This window comes from Rousettus aegyptiacus, unplaced genomic scaffold, assembly GCF_014176215.1.
Source record: "Rousettus aegyptiacus isolate mRouAeg1 unplaced genomic scaffold, mRouAeg1.p scaffold_m13_p_4, whole genome shotgun sequence".
Lineage (NCBI taxonomy): Eukaryota > Metazoa > Chordata > Mammalia > Chiroptera > Pteropodidae > Rousettus > Rousettus aegyptiacus.
In genome coordinates this window covers 64,867,409-64,886,368 of record NW_023416307.1, presented here as the reverse complement: position 1 = coordinate 64,886,368, position 18,960 = coordinate 64,867,409, and the positions used below count along the sequence as shown (strand labels likewise).

Sequence of the window (18,960 nt, the reverse complement as noted above, 5' to 3'; positions counted from 1 at the left end):
TGTATGCATGTCCTGGCATATTTATGTATTGTAGTGCCTATGCACTTTCCTAAGTCCTACTGAAGTATTGATACTTGCACTCAAAAGTAGATAGAAGTAGATACACTTGTAACCAAAAGTAGAACTGAGCTTATATGTTTAATTAGAGTTGTTTCTTGAAAGATAAGATCTTCCTGAATCTAATTTTGTTGTGTATGGTTTTTTTCAGCTATAGAATCATTCAACTCTACAGTGAAAAATTAAAGCAAGGCAGTTAGCCTACTAGGTCTGTGATATCTATTAATGATACCAATATGAATATAACTACTGCTAATAATAGTCAACATTTATTCTATATGGCATAAGGCCCCAGAGCAATAGTTGTCACAATATGTTATTCTTACTCTGTACTATGCAGTAATTTAAATACTGTATATGTACAACTCTGTGAACCTCAGTATTTCTAAGGCAAATACTGCTAACCACCTTGTTTTATAGATTTGGAAACTGAGGCACAGAAAGATGTAGAGAATATGAGCTAACCAGTCTAAAGTTCAACATAATCTAGCTTTAGAATCCTGCATTTCGAGACTGGCTTTCAATATAGAATTGGCCCACATATTAGAGTGATAAATTATTAGATCCATAACGGTTCCCAGGTTCTGTTTATACCAGGTAGAAATGTAGACCACTAATTCCTAGAAACTTTCTAAAATTATTTTTAATAATATAATGTTCGAACTCATAGAAAAGAGGGTAAAAACTGGAAATTACAGAAGTCTCCCTGAAAAAAAGCCATTTCCAGTGCACCAGCCCAGAGTCTGTTTGCCCTGTGAGCTGGCTTAAATCCCAGGTGGCTGCAGACTCTTTCCTGGATTCTTATGACTGGCTAGTTATTAGGGAATGGGACGAAGAGAGCAGGTGGTACAGAGAGGAATAAAGAGGGGATAAGAGGGTACAGCAAAGGTAGCATCTCTTTTATGCATCAGCTCCCTCTAGACAGGCCCATCACTGTGGTTGCATCCTCCACTGGGGACCCAGGCCCTGGGCTTCAGTAATATTTGTTCACCCATTCGTACCTACTGTGGCTTTCTGCCACAGTAGCTGATTCCTGGCTTGCCTTTCCACCTCCTGTTTGGGTGTCTCAGTTCCTCATGACCTGTGTAACCAGCTCATGCCCAGCACTGAATTCCCTTGGTTAGCCGTGCTTATTAAGTTGTTTCTGTTTGCCTAGTTAGAGTCTGACTGGCGCACAATCCATATTCATTTTCTATTAGATATGATTATAAAATAGACTAAGAAAACGCTGCTGGCATACTGTATCCAGATTTCAGCAAGACTTGATGGATAATCTTATGATGTCCCTGTGAACAAATTGGGAGGAATTTATACTGGGTTATAAATTCTTAGATTGCTAAAGTTTATTCATGTTCAAGTCAACCTGATGAAAGGGTTCTAGAGGTTTGTCAGAAGGCTCTGTCCTTAGCCATGTCCTACTCAATTATTACCAAAGATTTGGACGAAGACATAAAAAGCAGCTTTATAAAACATGTCCAGGACTTGGTTCCATAGTGTAGCGGTCAGCACATCTGCTTTACATGCAGAAGGTCTTGGGTTTGTGCCCCACTGGAGCCACAGTCCATGGTCTAAGGCCATGCCACCCTGAACAAGCCCGATGTGTGATCTCGAAAGCTAAGCAGGGTTGAGCTTGGTTAGTACTTGGATGGGAGACCACCTAGGAAGACCAGGTGCTATAGGCATAAATAATAATAAAATAAAAAATAATAAAACAATAGTAAAAATAATAAAACATGTCCATAACACAAAGTCAAAAGGCAATTTAATTCAAATTTTGAAAGAATTAACTTTATATGGAAAATCTTGGATCTAGGTACAGAAAAAATATATAGAACAGGAGAGGCCAAGCTTCCTAGCATATTATATGGGTAAAGAAATCCAGGATTTTAATACAAGACAAAGTGTGAGGTGTTTTCAAAAATGGGGTGGGAATTTATCCTTGGGCTCTGTTAGAAGATTAGTGTTCCTATCAAGTGACAGATAGTTCTGCTTCTCATCTAGAGTGTTATAGGAAGGCGAGGAACTTAATCGAAGAAAGATACTGCTGAATTGAAGCATCAGTGTTCCCCAGCCCTTGTAAAGCCTTGCCATTTACAAGTTGTATTCACACACATTTGTTCACCCTTGTGTCACCCTTGGTGGAGGATGTACTATTACCCCTTTTCTGAGCCTTTTATTTCTTCATATGGGTTCAAGTCTAAGCTCCATAGGTCACTGTGTCTCCTTTGGCAGGCAAGCTGTGGTGCTTGGTCAGGAACCCAGCTTATTTCAGTACAGCCCATTCTCACCTCAGGACATCATACTGCACCTAGATAAGAGGGACCCAACTTTCAAAAGGTCGGGAAGCCTTTACATGTGATAAGCAATTAAGGGAACCTGGGACATTATGACAGGAGAAGAGACTTGTGAGTACATAAAGTCTGTCTTCCAGGATTTGGAAGTCTGTCACATGCAAGAAGGAGAGAAGGAGTGGCTTAACTTATGTGGCTCCAGGAAACAGCTAAGACTGAGAGGGTGATAGATTTTTGCTCACTTTTTAAAAAAATGTCAAACAGAACGTCCCTCTACTATGGTCACCACTTTTGTGAAAAAAGCTGGATAACTCTCTCTCAGAAATAAAATAGTATAATGAATTCCTATATTGGGGAAAATGTTAAATTAGATAACTTCTTGAGTGACACCCAAGTCTGAACATCTGATTTGTTTTTTGGGAGTTTTGGTTAGTGAGGTGTGTGATTTGTAGATTTTGACTAGGAGTTATTTGTTATTTTTACAGTTTCATTTCCAGGAACATAATTGTTTTCTTTATAATTTAAGATTAGCATACTCTATTTGTGTAAAAACTTTTAAGAGCCTGAAACAAGGAAATAAAGCATGACTAGCGCTCAGTGTAATTAACTTCGCAAGAAATATTATGCTATTTCCCAGAATGTGTCCCCAGTGTGAATGTATGCATTTGTTCCATTTCATTCCTAGCTGTAGAATCCTATCAGGGGTGATGAGATGATTTTGAAATATACCGAAGCAAAGAATAGGGTTCGAAAAGTATTATTAGGTTTGCTAAGATGAACTTGTACAAATGAAAACTGTTGGCATATTGCTATAAAAACCAGCGCCTGTATGGTAAAAGGTCCCTGAAATGACTTATTAAAGGTCACCAGAGTGATAGTGATTGAAAAACCATAAATTTTATCTTGAGGATGGCTTTCTGCCTTCTTTCCAGAACTATTACACTCTCTTTCCCCATGTTGGAATAGTTATATTCACGAAGGGCTAAGTTAATTGAGAAAGGAAAATCAAAATAATCTCAAAATTGGTACAAAAACAGCAAATCTCTTATGAGAGGAAAACGTGCAGTGAAGATGAAATGTATTAGTGTTTCTAAATTAATTAGCATTTTTTGCTTTGATCTTATTTTCTGGTTTTAGTTAATAAAGGGAAGTTCTCAATCTTCATAACTACTTGCTGAAGTCTAAATGTTAGTTAACTTACATGATTTTGTGAAGAAGCTTAGTTGTAAACCATAATACTTCAGATCTTCCCTGTGAATAACCTTGAAGGGCTGGATCCTCTTGTCATGTTGTTTAAAAAAACAACAAAACAACAAAACAACAAAAAAAACTCTCCTCACCCCTACCTCTCAGATTTCTTCATAGACTCTAATTCTCACGGAAGAATTTGAGAGACACTGAAAGTACTGAGGGGGGAAAAACAAGGCAAAAGAGATTTTGCTGTTTAATTCAATGTATTAACCATCTAAAAAGTTGAATTTGAAAAATGGACTTTACAAATGTTAACAACCTCTGATAATTTACCATTTGATAAAATGGTGATTTTTCTTTTTAAAATGGGTCAGCTTTCTACTCATATGCTTGATTTGTGTGCTTAGCAAGGCCCAATACCCTTTTTACTTTAAGTTGCTTAATGCAAAGTAGATAATATGAGTAGCCATTAAGAATTCTTGTGCTGCCCTGCATTTAAGTTTCTCCTTTAATGTCCCATGTGTAAAATTTTGGGAGTTTAAAAACTTAACCAAATTGCTGCCAAGGATTTTTTAGTATTCACAATTTTTCAGATTTTAGCAAAATGATACAGCATACGTATCTTACACTATATAGTTAATTTCCCCAGTGTATATTCAAATGAATGGAGTTTCTGATTACAAAAGCATATGACTTAGTCACATAAAGTAAGATAAATTAAAACATTAAGTGGTTTCACAGTTCTGGTCAGAATTTTCAGCCAGGTAAATGTGGATGAAATTAAATTTGCTACCAAGAGAGCTAAAAAGCAAAAAACGACACCACCACTTAGTTTTCAGAGCTTCTGTATGTTTGCGTTACCAAAATTTGTGGACCTATAAAGTTTTGTTTGTTAACCAAAACCTTCTGTAATTGTTTAGTGAATCAAGTGGGTAGGTAGAAATTGTTACTGTTTTTTTCATTTCACCAAGAAAAAGGAACGGACAAACGTCTGAACACAGTTTGGGGATGACTTAACAAGTACATCATATCTCTCAGACTTCACAGAATCCTCTGAGACAACCATTCTTATCATTTTTATTTCACAAAGGCAACAGAGGAGTAAAATGATTCATTCTAATGAAGTTAGGAAGCGGCAAAACTAAAACTCAGTCTCAGATCTTTCAACTCTGGATCCCATCTTCCTTTTATCAAGTCTTGTTTTCATAGGAAAAGCTTCTGATGAAGCTGAGAATTCAGGTAAATTCTTGTCTAGAGTTTAATGAATATATCATAATGCTTAAAGCCTTTTATTAATTTGAATTATTTAAGTTAGTTAGAAGTGGACTGATTATTATTATAAAATTTGAAGTTTGTTTTGACTTTTTAAAAGTTATGTAAATTTTGAGTGTGGAATAATACGGATTTTTGTTGTTGTTGTTCTCCCATTGTTTTAACCATTTAGATGTGTCTGGCATCAGAGGGGATGAAAATGGAAGAATCCAAGCTAATCAAAGCGAAAGAATCAGATGGTGGAAGAATTAAAGAATTGGAGAGGGCAAAGGAAGAAAGAGAAATAAAAATGGAGAAAACAGATGAAGCCAAGTTACAGAAGGAAGCAGAATTTGAAAAATCGGCTAAGGAAAATGCAAGAGATTCTAAGGAATTAAGAAATTTTGAGGTGATGCAAATGGATGATGTAATGGCTATAAAAATGGAAGATCCCAAAGAAACTACAAAGGAAGATTTAGACGAAGATCAAAAATACAGTCATTTCCCTGATTTTTCTTACTCTGCCAGTAGCAAGATAATAATAAGTGATGTTCCCAGTAGAAAGGATCACATGTGCCATCCTCATGGAATTATGATTATTGAGGACCCTGCAGCATTAAACAAACCAGAAAAGCTAAAAAAGAAAAAGAAGAAAAGCAAAGTGGATCGACATGGGAATGATAAATCCACACCCAAGAAGACTTGCAAAAAGAGGCAGTCCTCAGAGTCTGACATCGAGAGTGTCATATACACCATTGAAGCTGTTGCAAAGGGAGACTGGGGCATCGAGAAACTTGGAGAAACCCCTCGCAAGAAGGTCCGCACATCCTCAAGTGGCAAGGGAAGCATTTTGGATGCCAAGCCACCAAAGAAAAAAGTGAAATCAAAAGAGAAGAAAATGTCAAAGGAGAAATCCTCAGACACCACCAAAGAGTCAAGACCTCCAGATTTCATTAGTATTTCTGCCAGCAAGAACATTTCTGGTGAGGTGCCAGAGGGTATAAAAGCAGAACCATTGACCCCCACGGAGGATGCATCACCACCCAGCCTATCAGGACCAAACAAGACAGAGGACAGTGACTCTCAAAGAAAAACTGAGATTTGTGGCTCCCGGAAATCTGAGAGGTCTTGCAAAGGTGCTCTTTATAAAACCCTGGTGTCTGAGGGCATGCTCACCTCTCTGCGAGCCAATGTTGACAGAGGTACGTGACTTCTGCAAATCTGAAAAGGAGTATGAAACCCTAGCGGAATTTCTCCTTTAGACCTATTAAAAAGAACCACTGTAAAGAACAACATGGTAACAAAATAATATTTTACATTTATACAGTTCTTTATGGTTCATAGATCACATACATTTGTCATTTTACCTACATGTTTTCTAACACCATTGAGGAGAGTTAGTATTCATTTTGTAGGTAGTCTTTAGGATATAAATGTTTGATTCAGACCTTTTTCTTTTCATTTTTTTTTTTTCTTTTTGTTTTGTTTTGTTTAAACTGGTATGGGATGGCTTTTTGTTTTGAAGGATCCGTATTGCATGTTTGGAGCTATTACTCTGTTTTTGAAAATTGACGGAAATAATTTCCTGAATCAAGAGAGATGTTTGGCAGAATCTTGACCTATAGGCTCTAGAAGTAAATAAATTAACCCTCTCCATTAGGTAATCAAAACTATAATTGAGTAAGGCTTTTTAAAACATAATGGTATTCAGAAGCCAGTTAATGTGAATACCTTTATTCCATAGAATGTTTCATATAAGTTCATCTCCTTTAAAATACAGCATCTGGCTGGGGGATTACCTTTTGCCAAGCTAAATTTTGACTAAAGATGTGTGAATAATAAGTCTAATAAGCCCTGAATGAAGATCCCTGGAAGTACAGAGTTCTCCAGGGATGTCATTCCAGTAAATCTTAGGGAATTAGAATTAATAGTGCTCAGCAGCAAAGGGCTCTCACACCTTAAAGCTGATTCACAAATGGAAAAACTAGTAGCCTATCTCTGGAGTCATGCAAGTACCTATTTAGTTATGATGAGACAGCTCGTACCAGAGGCTGTAAGTCACTTTTTTTGCATATTCTGTCATTAAGAGTGGTCCATCATGAATCACTCGGAGAACTCTGAGATAGTTACAAATAACATCATGCCAGCGAGACCTAAGGGAGGAGTCAAGAGGTTACTTGCAAAGCCACTAAGATGATTTCCTCCTAACCCAGTATACTGAGCACATCCTTTCTCTTGAATTTCATTAGGGAAGCGAAGCTCAGGAAAAGGAAACTCTTCCGATCATGAAGGGTGCTGGAATGAAGAAAGCTGGATGTTTAACCAGAGTGGGACCAGTGGTGGCAAGAAGTTCAGAAAGGCAAAGCCAAAGGAAGACTGCCTCTTTGGGTAAGTGCCCATGAGCACAGTCAGCTGCACTGCACAGACCCCAAGTGCGGTAGGGTCTCCAAGGTAAACCGAAACCTCTTAACCTCTTATTCCTTGAGTATTCATTCATTACTTATTATAGTCTTAGTAAAACATGAGGAAATATTATTCAAGTGTGTCACATGATTCCTGGTTGTCAGAGTGACCGTGTCATTCACATTTTAAGTTATCAGACTTAGGCCTAAGTTAGAATCGAGGTCCACCACGTCTTAGTGGTATGACGTTATAAATCCTTTAATAGCGTCAGGACGAATTTTCCCATCTGAGATTTATGGTGGATATTATATGTTTACATTTTGCCCATTTTACCTACTATACATACTTCATTAGTGTTTCTAAAGCCATGTACATATGTTTGTAAAGTAATGACAGCTGAAATGTAAGTTAAATAAAATAATATTTCTCTGTCTAACCTTGTTTTGTTTAAACCATGTTCTGTTGCTCTAAGATAAAAATACCAGATTGAAGATTCTGGTACAGAGAGTATTCAGTATTTAATTTTATATGGAAATGTAGTAACAAATAATAGCATACATCAAGGTAAAATCATTAAGAATTATTTCATTTTTCACGGTATGCTGAAGACTCTCAATGCCAATCTCAATATAAAGCATTTTGTAACTTAAGTTAGGAAACCCAGTACTTTATATTGGTGAGGAAATCATCTGAATATTCAGCTGTACTGTTTTGAATATCCTTTGAGATTTCTCTTAGCCTAATTTGAAAAGAATACATTGAACAGAAATAAATACATTTTTATATTTTCCATATTTTTTCATAAGCGTGTTTAAAAGTATGCAAATTTTATGCATTGGGAATGTCGTATTTCATTTATTCATAAATATTTGCATTTCAGTTTGTGGAATCATATATTTTTTCCTTGGATGTTACAGTGCTTCAGAGTGTTTAATTCTAAGGCTTTAGGTCATCACAGAGTGGAAGGATAGGAATTATTTCTCATGATAATGATCCCTCAAGATTATTTATATCTATCTAGTTGATATACTTTTATTTTATGTATTTCCTTTCTAATGCTTTTTAAAATCCAGAGTAGTTCAGATTAGTTTTGCTTACATTATGCTTCAACAATGGCATGAAAATCCTCACATTTGTCATTGTCAAGTGATACTTTCAAATGCAGAATATCCTTAAAAAAAAAAAAAAAAAAAAAAAGACCACTGAGCGTCAGGACCAATGCCCTCTGTCTTCTGGAACTACCAGTGCTCTGTGTGTCTACACGACAAGAGAGGAGCAGCTCTCATTTCAGACACTGTGAAGTCCAGGGGGAAATAAAGCAGGCACGAAGGTTCCCCAACAGAAAGTTCTCTGGTGCTTCCATTAGAAACTGTTGAAACTGAGAGAGAGATGTTTTCACCAGCCATCTTTGAGGAATAAGAAAAGTGAAACAATCTTTTGAAAATCTGTCTCTGAAAAGAGATTGTGTGTGTGTGTGTGTGTGTGTGTGTGTGGAATCATTTCTAAGGAAGCCACATGTATAAAACTGGGAGTGTGGTTTTCTACATGCTTAAATCAACAGTCCACTTCTGATCTTTCCTTGTTCTCCCTTTTAAATAATGGTCTCTCAGAATTAGACTGTCTGGGTTTGCCTTGTTTAGAACATGCAAACATAGTGCATGAGCAGTGAGAAAATGCCAGTTCCTGACTCTGAGATTTCTAAATGAGCATTTTAAACCTTTTTACTGCAGAAAATGTGCTACCTGTTTAGTTAACTGTAGCCAAGAAAAATTGACTCAGTGTTGGCAGTTCTAATTTTATAAACTTAGCCAAGAAACACATAGGTGATTATTTTAGTTGAAAAAAGAAGAGTCCCAAGGGATGTTAGGGGTTACATCTTACATTTTCATATTTTTCTTTTGGTTATTCAGAGTTATCTGAAAAATTCACAATTTATAGATAGCTTTCTGATAATCTAACTAGTATTAAATGTAAATGATTTTCCATTAGTACAAACATTTTTTTAACTGCTCATGAAAAGATGATTTTACCAAAGAAAGAACATCACCCCCAACTACCACCCTTTACATCTTTGATACCCCTTAGTAATGGCCTTTTGCTGTTGCCCATTATGATGTTTATCTAACTGTCTTTATCTGTGCTCCCCCTCTCTTGTACATTCCTCTAAAACTGAGAACAGCAGCCTAGCACATCAGCTTTGTAAGTTGCTATTCAAAGTTGCTGTCTTCCCAGTATGCCTTCCATTTTCCATCTCCCAAGCATAGCGATCCTCCTGCACCTTCTCCCGTCTGTGTGGGTTGCATCTTAGTTAATAAGTCTCACTATAAATGAAAGCCAGCAGCCAGCCTAGGATCCAGCAGGCATGCTGCCATAGCTGTGTAGAGGCCTGAGAGACCGTCAAAAGCAGCCCAAGGATTTCCCAACTTTGCTGGTGGCATTTCTGAAGTCATTTGTAGTTTGCGTTAAAGCAGTGTTGCCTCTGTGCCAGTGAAAACTGGCTTTACTTTTTTCAGTGAGAGTTTTATCCTCATCCTAGTCAACGCTCCAGAATGTTTTTCTAATGTTGAAAATATTTGTTTGAATTTTCTTTGTGTGTGTTTTAAAGTCCTAGTAAATAAATATTTTTAAAAAAATGAATCTTACAATATTACCAATATACCATATTACCAATAAGCTTGCCAGTGTAGGTACATATATATGAGTCTTTAGAATGAAATGCTTGTGTGGATGGAATATGCTTTATATTGAACATAATGAAAAATTCTCAGGCCAATGGAGAGAGTGGCAAATTCTACACTTCAAAAATATTTGGATATTTTAAATAATGTTTCTACTTTTCTAAGGTAGTAATGCGGGTTTACTAAGTAAACTATGTTGGTAAATCATCTCAAGCATTTCTGAAAAATTATTTTTTATACTTGCATAGAATTTATTAGTAGTGCCCTAATCACAGGGACCTTGTCTTCAAAAGAAATATCTTAAAATGTATCTTCTATCATTTTCTGTTATATTGTGTGATGATTGATTACACTTCTTCTCTTTTATTAGCATATCAAAGTTGGATGAAGAATTTGAAAAAAAATTCAACAGCCTTCCTCAGTATAGTCCTATTACATTTGACCGGAAATGTGTACCTATCCCAAGAAAAAAGAAGAAGACAGGAAATATACCCTCAGAACCGACTAAAACCAGCAAAGGTTAGATGTGTGTTCTCTGACTTCTGGTATTGTGGTCAGATTCTCAATTGAACCCTCTTCTTAGCTTCTGCGGCTCCCTTTAGCTGCGTAATTGGATTTTGACTGAGGCAGCAGCAATTTGGAATTTCAGGTTGCTTTCCAAGATTATCTTGGTTTCTGTCTCACTTCTCTCTCCTTTCTTTCTTTCTTTCCTAATTCTCCTCAGCCTCTGTCCTTTGACATGTAGCCTTATACAGTTGCCCTTTAAAGTTGTAGTTTTATGGAAAGTCTGACATGTGGTCTTTGACCTTCCGCTCTCCAGAATTTTTAATTTGGAAATGTCAAGCTTTTCTTGAACAAAAACTGTTGGCTGTGTCTAATTCTTCAGTTCCCTGTGTCTGCAACAAGTTGGACTCTGGGAATATGAAATCATTCTATTTGCCTAATAAGCACACTCCATTCTGTATTGGCAGTATGAACCAATTGAAAATAAAAGTACTTGTGGTTCACTGGCAATATCTTTATTGGTTTTCTTCAGCATATTTGTTTTCAAGAATATTGGATTCTCCCCTTTGTATATCAGGGAACTTTAAAATTCGTCAGGGGCAATACTGTAGTTCAAAGGGGAGAATTTAAAGAATGTGGGGTGTTTTCAGTGGTCTCAACACCTCGAACCACTGTGATTTTTGTGATGTGCAGGAGCTGGGGTTCTAAACATCCTAACCTGCTAAGGACACTGAAGCACAACAAAGGAGTGTCCTACTCAAAATGACAATGTTATTCTCATTTGAGAAACTCGTCTCCTAACTTTACTGTAGGTCTAAAGATTGGTAGGAAAATGTACCTGTAGTCTCCCACACGGGTGTGAAAGACTGCATTTGGTTCTCTCATAAAGACAGTGAATGGAAAGTAGAGCTTGTGTTGCCAAGCTTTTGTTGCTTTCAGGCTCAAATTCTGAGCAGAATTAGACGGAAGAGTTTTTATAATTACCCTGCAGAAATGGCTGCCTGTTACCTACTTTATGTCAAATCAGATTAATTCCCTCTTGTGTATTTTGGGTGGGTGGGTGGGTGGATGGATGGATGGATGGATGGATGGATGGATGTATGTATGTATGTATGTATGTATGTATGTTTGGATGGATGGACAGACAGACGACTGGATGGATGGATGATGGCTGGCTATAATGTGATATATAGCAATACATCTGCCTTGCTAAATTCTGGCAGTCATGGATAAATGATCAGAGATAATGAAGAGATATAATTTCATGGATTTGGAGGGAATTTTATAAGGTATATGTCTAGGGGAAATTATGGTTTCTTCTCTGAAGAAAGCTAAGCCTTTCTTCCTCAGACCTAAAAAATCTCTTTATGTGCTGGAATTGATAACAACTGAGAAGGATCACTTTGAGAGCTGTATCTCAAGATGGCTCTGAAAGGCTGAAGAAAGTTCCCTCTTCATGATTAAAGAAAGGCAAAGGGGAATGTAAAAGTGATTTTAGCTTAGTTTTCCTTTGTGGTTAATAAAAAGAAGTCTTACTCATCTGGGAAAATAAATAGGGTCGTAGCGAGATCTTTCAAGATAAGTAGGAAAGAAGTACAGTAGCCTTGTTGGCAGGTAGGTAGCTGAACACTAATGGATTGATTACCAAATGAAATGATAGTCTTTGTGCCCTAGGGATATTTAAGAATGGGCAAAGTAGTTCATGAGACCAAAGGTCCCAGGTATCTTGACCTCCCATAATTCTTTAAAGTTGTTGATAAATACCTGACAAACAATAAAATGAAACTCGATTGATGTGCAGGATGTATTCTCTTTTTCTACTTGTAGTTCGAGACTTTCATTTTAGAGCTCAAGAGGGCTGAGTTATATATCAGGAAATGTAACAATTGATTTATTTTTGTAAAGCTATAAAACCCCCGGAAGTTAGGATCTATTTTTATGAGACCTTCTCTTGGGTCTTAGTTACCTATTGTATGTTTTTTTCTCTCCCAGCTAAGATTAACAGTATTTATTTTGATGTGAAATAGCTTTATGGAGCTTTGGATTATACTTCATACATCGTCTTAACTCTTCTGTTACGCCTCTCAAGCTACAAAGTCACTGGTTCTTCTACAGTATGTTAGTAGTTATGCAGGTGTTAAATCTTTTAAGACTTTAGAGTTTGCTCCACATTCCAATTCCTGGAGCAAAGTGCAATTATTATAAAGCAGAAATTAATATATTCTCTGTTTAGCAAACTAAAGAAATAGTATTTATGACTGATTGTAATTTGGCATTAGCAGCACCAGTGTACTATCCCACAGGTTATTAATGAAATTATCATACCAGCTGTGCTGTAATTACCCGATCTTTAGAGAGAGAGGAGATTGTTTTCTTAGACTGTAGACCCTTCACACCTTTGCATAATGAACCATTCAAAGCAAAACTGTGTATGAAATCATTAGTTCATTAGTAAAAGAGCTCGTGTCCATAGGAAACCTTATTTTTCTCCAACAATTCATCATTTGTCTGTATTTTATTGTCTCCTACATTTCTTATCATTCAACATTCATTACATTTTTTTCCTGTCCGTACTAGGTACTTCTTTTTAGCTACTCCAGGTTATATAAAATGTATACAATATTTCCAAAATACAATTTCTAGAGGAAACGATTATGTATGCATTTATATTGTTAAAGATCTCAGAATTATAGTACCTACTTAGGTTTAAACTTCTCTTTTCTCAGTAGTATCCTTATTATATTTGTATTTCCAAGTAGTTTCTTCCTCTTTCTCACTGTCCCCTCCACTCTCTCCGCCCCTGTTTCTTATAGCTATATTTTAGGTATTGTCAGAAACTCTAAAACATACAGGAAGAAAATAAATGCTACCTTCTCCAACAGAACTCAGGCTACATTATAGTAGGGAGAGCACAGTGATTTAGGAATAGAATTTCCCTTTGCTTCTAAGAACAAATTATCCAGTAAATTATAATAATCCTTCTCACAGTGCAGTTCAGCTGAAGCAGCCCATACCTTCATGTTTTCTGGTTTATTTCTCACAGTTAACCTGTATATATTCAGATGACAGCTTTAAATTGTAAGTCTAAAATTAATTGTAACTTCATAAGAGATTTGTTTTGACATATTATTTTAAGTATACTGTTAATGTTTGAAGCACTTTTTACAAAAGTATCAGAAGTCAGGAGTGCTCTGCAAAATAGTAATTTTCAAATGACATGGGGTCATGGAGAAAAAGTTAATTGAGTTCAATTTAGAGTGTTTAAATTATGCCCCAGTTTGAGCCTTGACTTCATTTTTCCTCCTTTATCTCTTCTATCTTCTCTCATTGTTTCTTAGCCCGTTATCAAACATACTGTTGGGCTTTCTCATATTTATCCAATCCATACTTATATTTTAAGATTGAAATTTCAAATGGTTAAGGATTTGAGATTTTAAAAATTTGCAGTGGTAATAAAAGAAGCAGGTTTACAAAAAATTAAAGGTTGGGGACAGAATGCCCTGTTTGGGAGTGAGCCAACCTGTGGGGTAGTTCCAGTGTTAAAGACTGAGCCCTATTAACCGGCCAGCCTTTCCTGTGAGGAAGTTAATAGCTTCCAGATTGGGCAGAACTCTGTATTTTGTCTTAGAACTGTTTGAGAGCTACCAGACATTTTCAGGAATATGAAAGCACATTTGCAGATATAAACGTATACTTAATATAACCCTGAGTTCCTTGACAAGGCATATGTGTCCAGCCTTACGAGGTGGCTCCTTCCCCTCCATAAATTCTAACTTGATTATGACTGGATTACTCAAGTTTGTTTAGGTCAGCAGATCTGCATGCCCCACAGCTGGGAGCACTGCTATAAATTATCTCAAAAGAATTCATTGTTTCATTGGTTATTCATTACTTATGTGCTCATTACAAAAATGACAGCCTAGTTTTAGAAAAAAAAACCTCTGCTCTTTTTATAGCTTGAAAACATGAAACTGTAGAACCTAAGAATGAGCTACCACCATTCAAGTTTTGCCTCACATTTGTTTCCTACAACATTTCTGAAGAGCAAGGTTCACTTAATTCACCTTACCTGCTGACCTTGAAGTATGGCCATACCAGGCTAATACTGAACTGGCTCCTGTGTCACTGCAGCTTTTAAACCCTCCCTCCTCCCGCCCCCAGATGTCTCTTTTTCAACAAACCATGAGCAGCATTAAATGTTCGGAAAGGTTATTGTTAATGTATCTGTGGCACCCCTCTTATCTTCTCATATTGTGTGTCTCTGCTATTTTCTACCCAGCTGTGAAGTTAATGTGCAGAACAGGTTGATACCTTCAAACACAAGCCATCCTGCCCCAAAACATTCTAAGGTAGTTTACATGCCAGCAACAAGTGATTTTGTCATAAGGAAGCAGAGGCTTATGCAGTCACTCTTGCAAGAAATTTAGCAGGAAGACGAGGGACAGAGATGGGAGGGATACTTGAGGTGGTAGTTTAGTAAAAACTTCCTGCCACCTTTTCCCTGCATAGAGTCTCAATATTAATAATTAAGGGGAAAAATAGTAAATTTTTGGAAGATTGGTATTTATTACACATTTTGACCTTTTTTTCTTTCATACTAAACATCAAACATATGCATCATACTGGTGGGCAGAAATGAAGTCGTTCATTTCTTGGCTCTAAAATTGCTGCTGATATTCAGTGACTACAGTTATATCTTAACTATTATTATTCCTTCAAGTTGGTCACTTTGTTATCTGAAGTTGTTTACTTCAATTTGTTTTATAGCTATAGTTTGAGATGGCCAGGAGCAAGGAAGCTTACAAATAAAAAAGTTTATAGTAGTTCCACTATGTATTAAACCATTCCAGATGTTCTTTTTTTCATGTCAAAATTGAAAACTCTGTCTTTAGTTTTGTCCTTAAATTGTACTTTTTAGATTTCTCTGAGTGTGGTTGGGTCTAAAAATGTGGATTCTTGTTTCCTAACCCATTCCATACATCAAATCATTTTGCATCTGTGAACCATTGTTTTATCACCTCATACAAAATGATGAATACAGAGGTCATTCTCCGTATGAGCCAATTTCTCATTATTATTAAATTATTTTCCTACAAGTAAATCATTAGGGTCCTTATGGTCTTGAGATGTCTCGGAATTGTTTTTCTGTTCTTTTCTACTTCTCTTTTCTGTAATTACCTATGTATATACCATTCAGGTGCACAGGCCTGCAATTCCCTTGGATGTATGAAATATATATGAGATGATATGATTATAGAGAATACCTATAATGTATTTGTTAAATTTCTTTTCTTTCCCTTATTGTCCACTTTTTATGAGAAAAAATAAAGCCAACAGGAGGCATTTTCTGTTTTCAGTCACCATCAGCCAATTCAGAAGTATTTGCTTGCTGTTGTTAATTTAGAAAGATGGCTTGGTGTAGTCATCAAAAAAATATTTGTACAACTTAATGTTATCAGTAATAATGGCAACAACTGTCATTTCTCCAGCTCTTTGTGCCAAGCAGTGGTTCTAGAGTTTTATTGATTTGTTAATACAATAAATATTAAGTACAAGTCATGTGCTAAACACCATTCTAGACACAAAGAATATATCTGTGATCGTAAAAGAACCGTGCTGCCTTGGAGATAAATTATTGTTGGGGTACTGGATGCTAAATAAGCCTAAACCATAAGCAAAATATATAACATATTAGAAGGTGAGAATTGCTATGAAAAAAGAATAAGTTTGATAGAATGAGGCAAAAGTTTAACAAAAAAGACGAACACCATACATCTGCTAGACCATATATACATATAGAACACTATACCCAACAATAGCAGAACATACATTCTTCTTAAGTATACATGGAATGTCTCTAGAATGTACCATATACTAAGCCATAAGACAAACCAGTACATCTAAAAGCATTGAAATAATTCAGATTATGCTCTCTGACCACAGCAGGATATATTAAGTAAGATTCAATACCTGGAAAAAAAATTGGGAAATTCATAAATATGTGGAAATTAAACAACACACTCTAACCAATAAATCAAAGAAGTCAATAGGAAAATCAGAAAATACTTTGAGATCAATAAAAATGAAAACACAGCATACCAAAATGTATGGGATACAGCTAAAACAATGCTTAGAAGTTGATAGGTATAAATGCATAAATTAAGAAAGATGTCAAATCAATAACCTCACTTTCTACCTAGAGACAATAAAGGGAGTAGATGAAAGGACATAATAAAGATTAGAGAGAAAATTAATGAAGTTAATTAAAGAATAGAAAAACAATAGAGGAAATCAATAAAATCAAAACCTTATTCTTTAAAAAGAACAACCAATTTGAGAAATATTTAGCCAAATTGACGAAGAGAAAAAGGAAGAGACTCAGAGAAATACTATGAACAATTATATGCTAATAAATTAGATAAGCTATATGAAGTGAACGATTTCTGAAAAAACACAAACTACCAAAACTGTCTTAAGAAAAATAGATAATCTGAATAAACCTGTAATTAGTAAAGGGATTGAATTTAGTAATCAAAAAAATACCGAGGGAAAAAAAGTCTAGGCCCAGGTGGCATCACCACTGAATTCTACCAAACATTTAAGAAGAATTAATACCAATTTTTCACAGACTCATCCAAAAATTAGAAATGAGGGGTGGGGGACATTCCCCAACTCACTCTATGATGGCAGTATTAGCCTAATGTTAAAAGCTAAACAAAGATATAAGAAAGAACTATAAACCAATATCTCTTACAAATATGGACACAAAAATACTTAACAAAAGACTGGCAAACCAAATACATCAACATATAAAAACTATACTTCATGACCAAGTGAGAATGCAGGGTTGATGTAATATCCAAAGATCAATTAAGATAACAACAACAACAACAAAAAATATATGATATCTCAGTAAATATAAAAAAAACATTTGACAAAATCCAATACCCTTCCATAACAGTCAACAAATTCAGAGTAGAGGGGAACTTCCTCAGCCTGATATAGAGCATCTATGGGGGAAAAATAAATCTGCGGATTCAACCCAGTCCCTGTTAGAATCCTAGCTTACTTCTTTGTAGATATTGGCAGGTGATCCTGAAATTAATTTGGAATTGTGAAGGGATTAAGAATAGTAAAACAATCTTCTCAATTTCAAAATTGGCTGCAAAACAGTAATCAGGACAGTCTGGTACTAGCATAAAGATAGACATATAGGTTAATGGAATAGAACTGAGGGTCCATAAATAAATCTGCATGTCTTTGGTCAACACATTTTCAACAAGGATGCCAAGACTATTCAATGGGAAAAGAATAGTGTTATCAAAATATGGTGCTGGGACAACTGCATGTCTACATTCCAGAGAATGAAATTGAGCCATTATTTACCTCATATAGTATACAAAAATTAACTCTAAATGGATGAAATACTAAATATAAGAACTGAAACTATAAAACTTTTCAGGGATTAATCTTAATGACTTCAGATTTGGCAATGGATCTTTTGATATGACACTGAAAACTCAAGCAACAAAAGATAAAATAGGCAAATTGGACTGTATCAAAATTTAAAATTTTTGTACTTCAAAGGACATCAATAAGAAACTGAAAAAACATCTCACAGAATGGGAAAAAATAATTATAAATCACATATCTGATAAAAGACTTTTATTTAGAATACATAAAGAACTATTACAACTCAAGAAGACAGACAAATCAATTTAAAAATGGGCAAGTTATCTAATAGATGTTTCTCTAAAGAACATAAACAAATGACCATTAAGCACATGAAAAGGTGCTTGACATAATTAGTCATCAAGGAAATTCAAATCAAAACCGCAATGAGAGTGATACCACTTTATGTTCTTATGGCTTTAGTCAAAAGACAGAAAAGGGTTAGTGGAGTGTTAGTATTAGTAAGTGTTGGTGAGGATGTCAGACATGACAGTTCTCCAGAAGGTTAAATAGGGAGTTAATCTGTGACCTAGAAATTTCACTCCTAGGTATACGTCCAAAAGAAATGAACACACATATCAACTCAAAAATTAGTATATAAAAGTTGATAACAATTATTTATAACAACCAAAAGGTAGAAACAGCTCAAATGTCCATCAGCCGACAAGTGGTTAAAACAAATGTGGTATATCCATACAGCAGAATATTATTCAGCCTTAAAAAGGAGTGAAATACTGATAACATGTTTTAACAAGAATGGGCCTTGCAAACATTAGTGAAAGAATCTAGATATAAAAAACCATATTATATGATTCCATTCATATGAAATTTCAATAATAGGCAAATCTATGTAGAAAGTAGATCAGTGATTGCTTAGGGATAAGGGGAATACAGATATAGGGGAAGGGGATAGCTAAAGGATATGGGATTTATTTTTGAGGTGATGTAAATGTTCCAAAATTAATGATGGTTTCAAATATATCAGTGAAAGTAAAAACCGTTGAATTGTGTACTTTGGACAGGAGCGTAGATGGGTTTGCCTCTGACAGGAAGACAGAACATGTGGGTGCTGGTAGGTGGGTAGATGGAGCTTCTAACTTTTTTAATCTTCACATCAAGCCTGTTAGGCACTA

At 35.6% G+C, this 18,960-nt stretch overlaps 1 protein-coding gene and 1 pseudogene across 13 annotated transcripts in view; both read left to right on the top strand.

The window, feature by feature from the left end:
• Nucleotides 1–18,960, top strand: part of BBX (BBX high mobility group box domain containing) — a 240,394-nt gene that overhangs the window by 200,869 nt on the left and 20,565 nt on the right. For all 13 annotated transcript variants that reach the window (XM_036219534.1, XM_036219533.1, XM_036219532.1 and 10 more), the window contains 3 exons: nt 4,984–5,992; nt 7,040–7,178; nt 10,242–10,390. In XM_036219534.1, the coding sequence (XP_036075427.1) occupies nt 4,984–5,992; nt 7,040–7,178; nt 10,242–10,390 (1,297 nt within the window). The remainder of the gene's footprint in view (nt 1–4,983; nt 5,993–7,039; nt 7,179–10,241; nt 10,391–18,960) is intronic.
• On the top strand, nt 1,624–1,739 carry LOC118602112 (annotated as a pseudogene).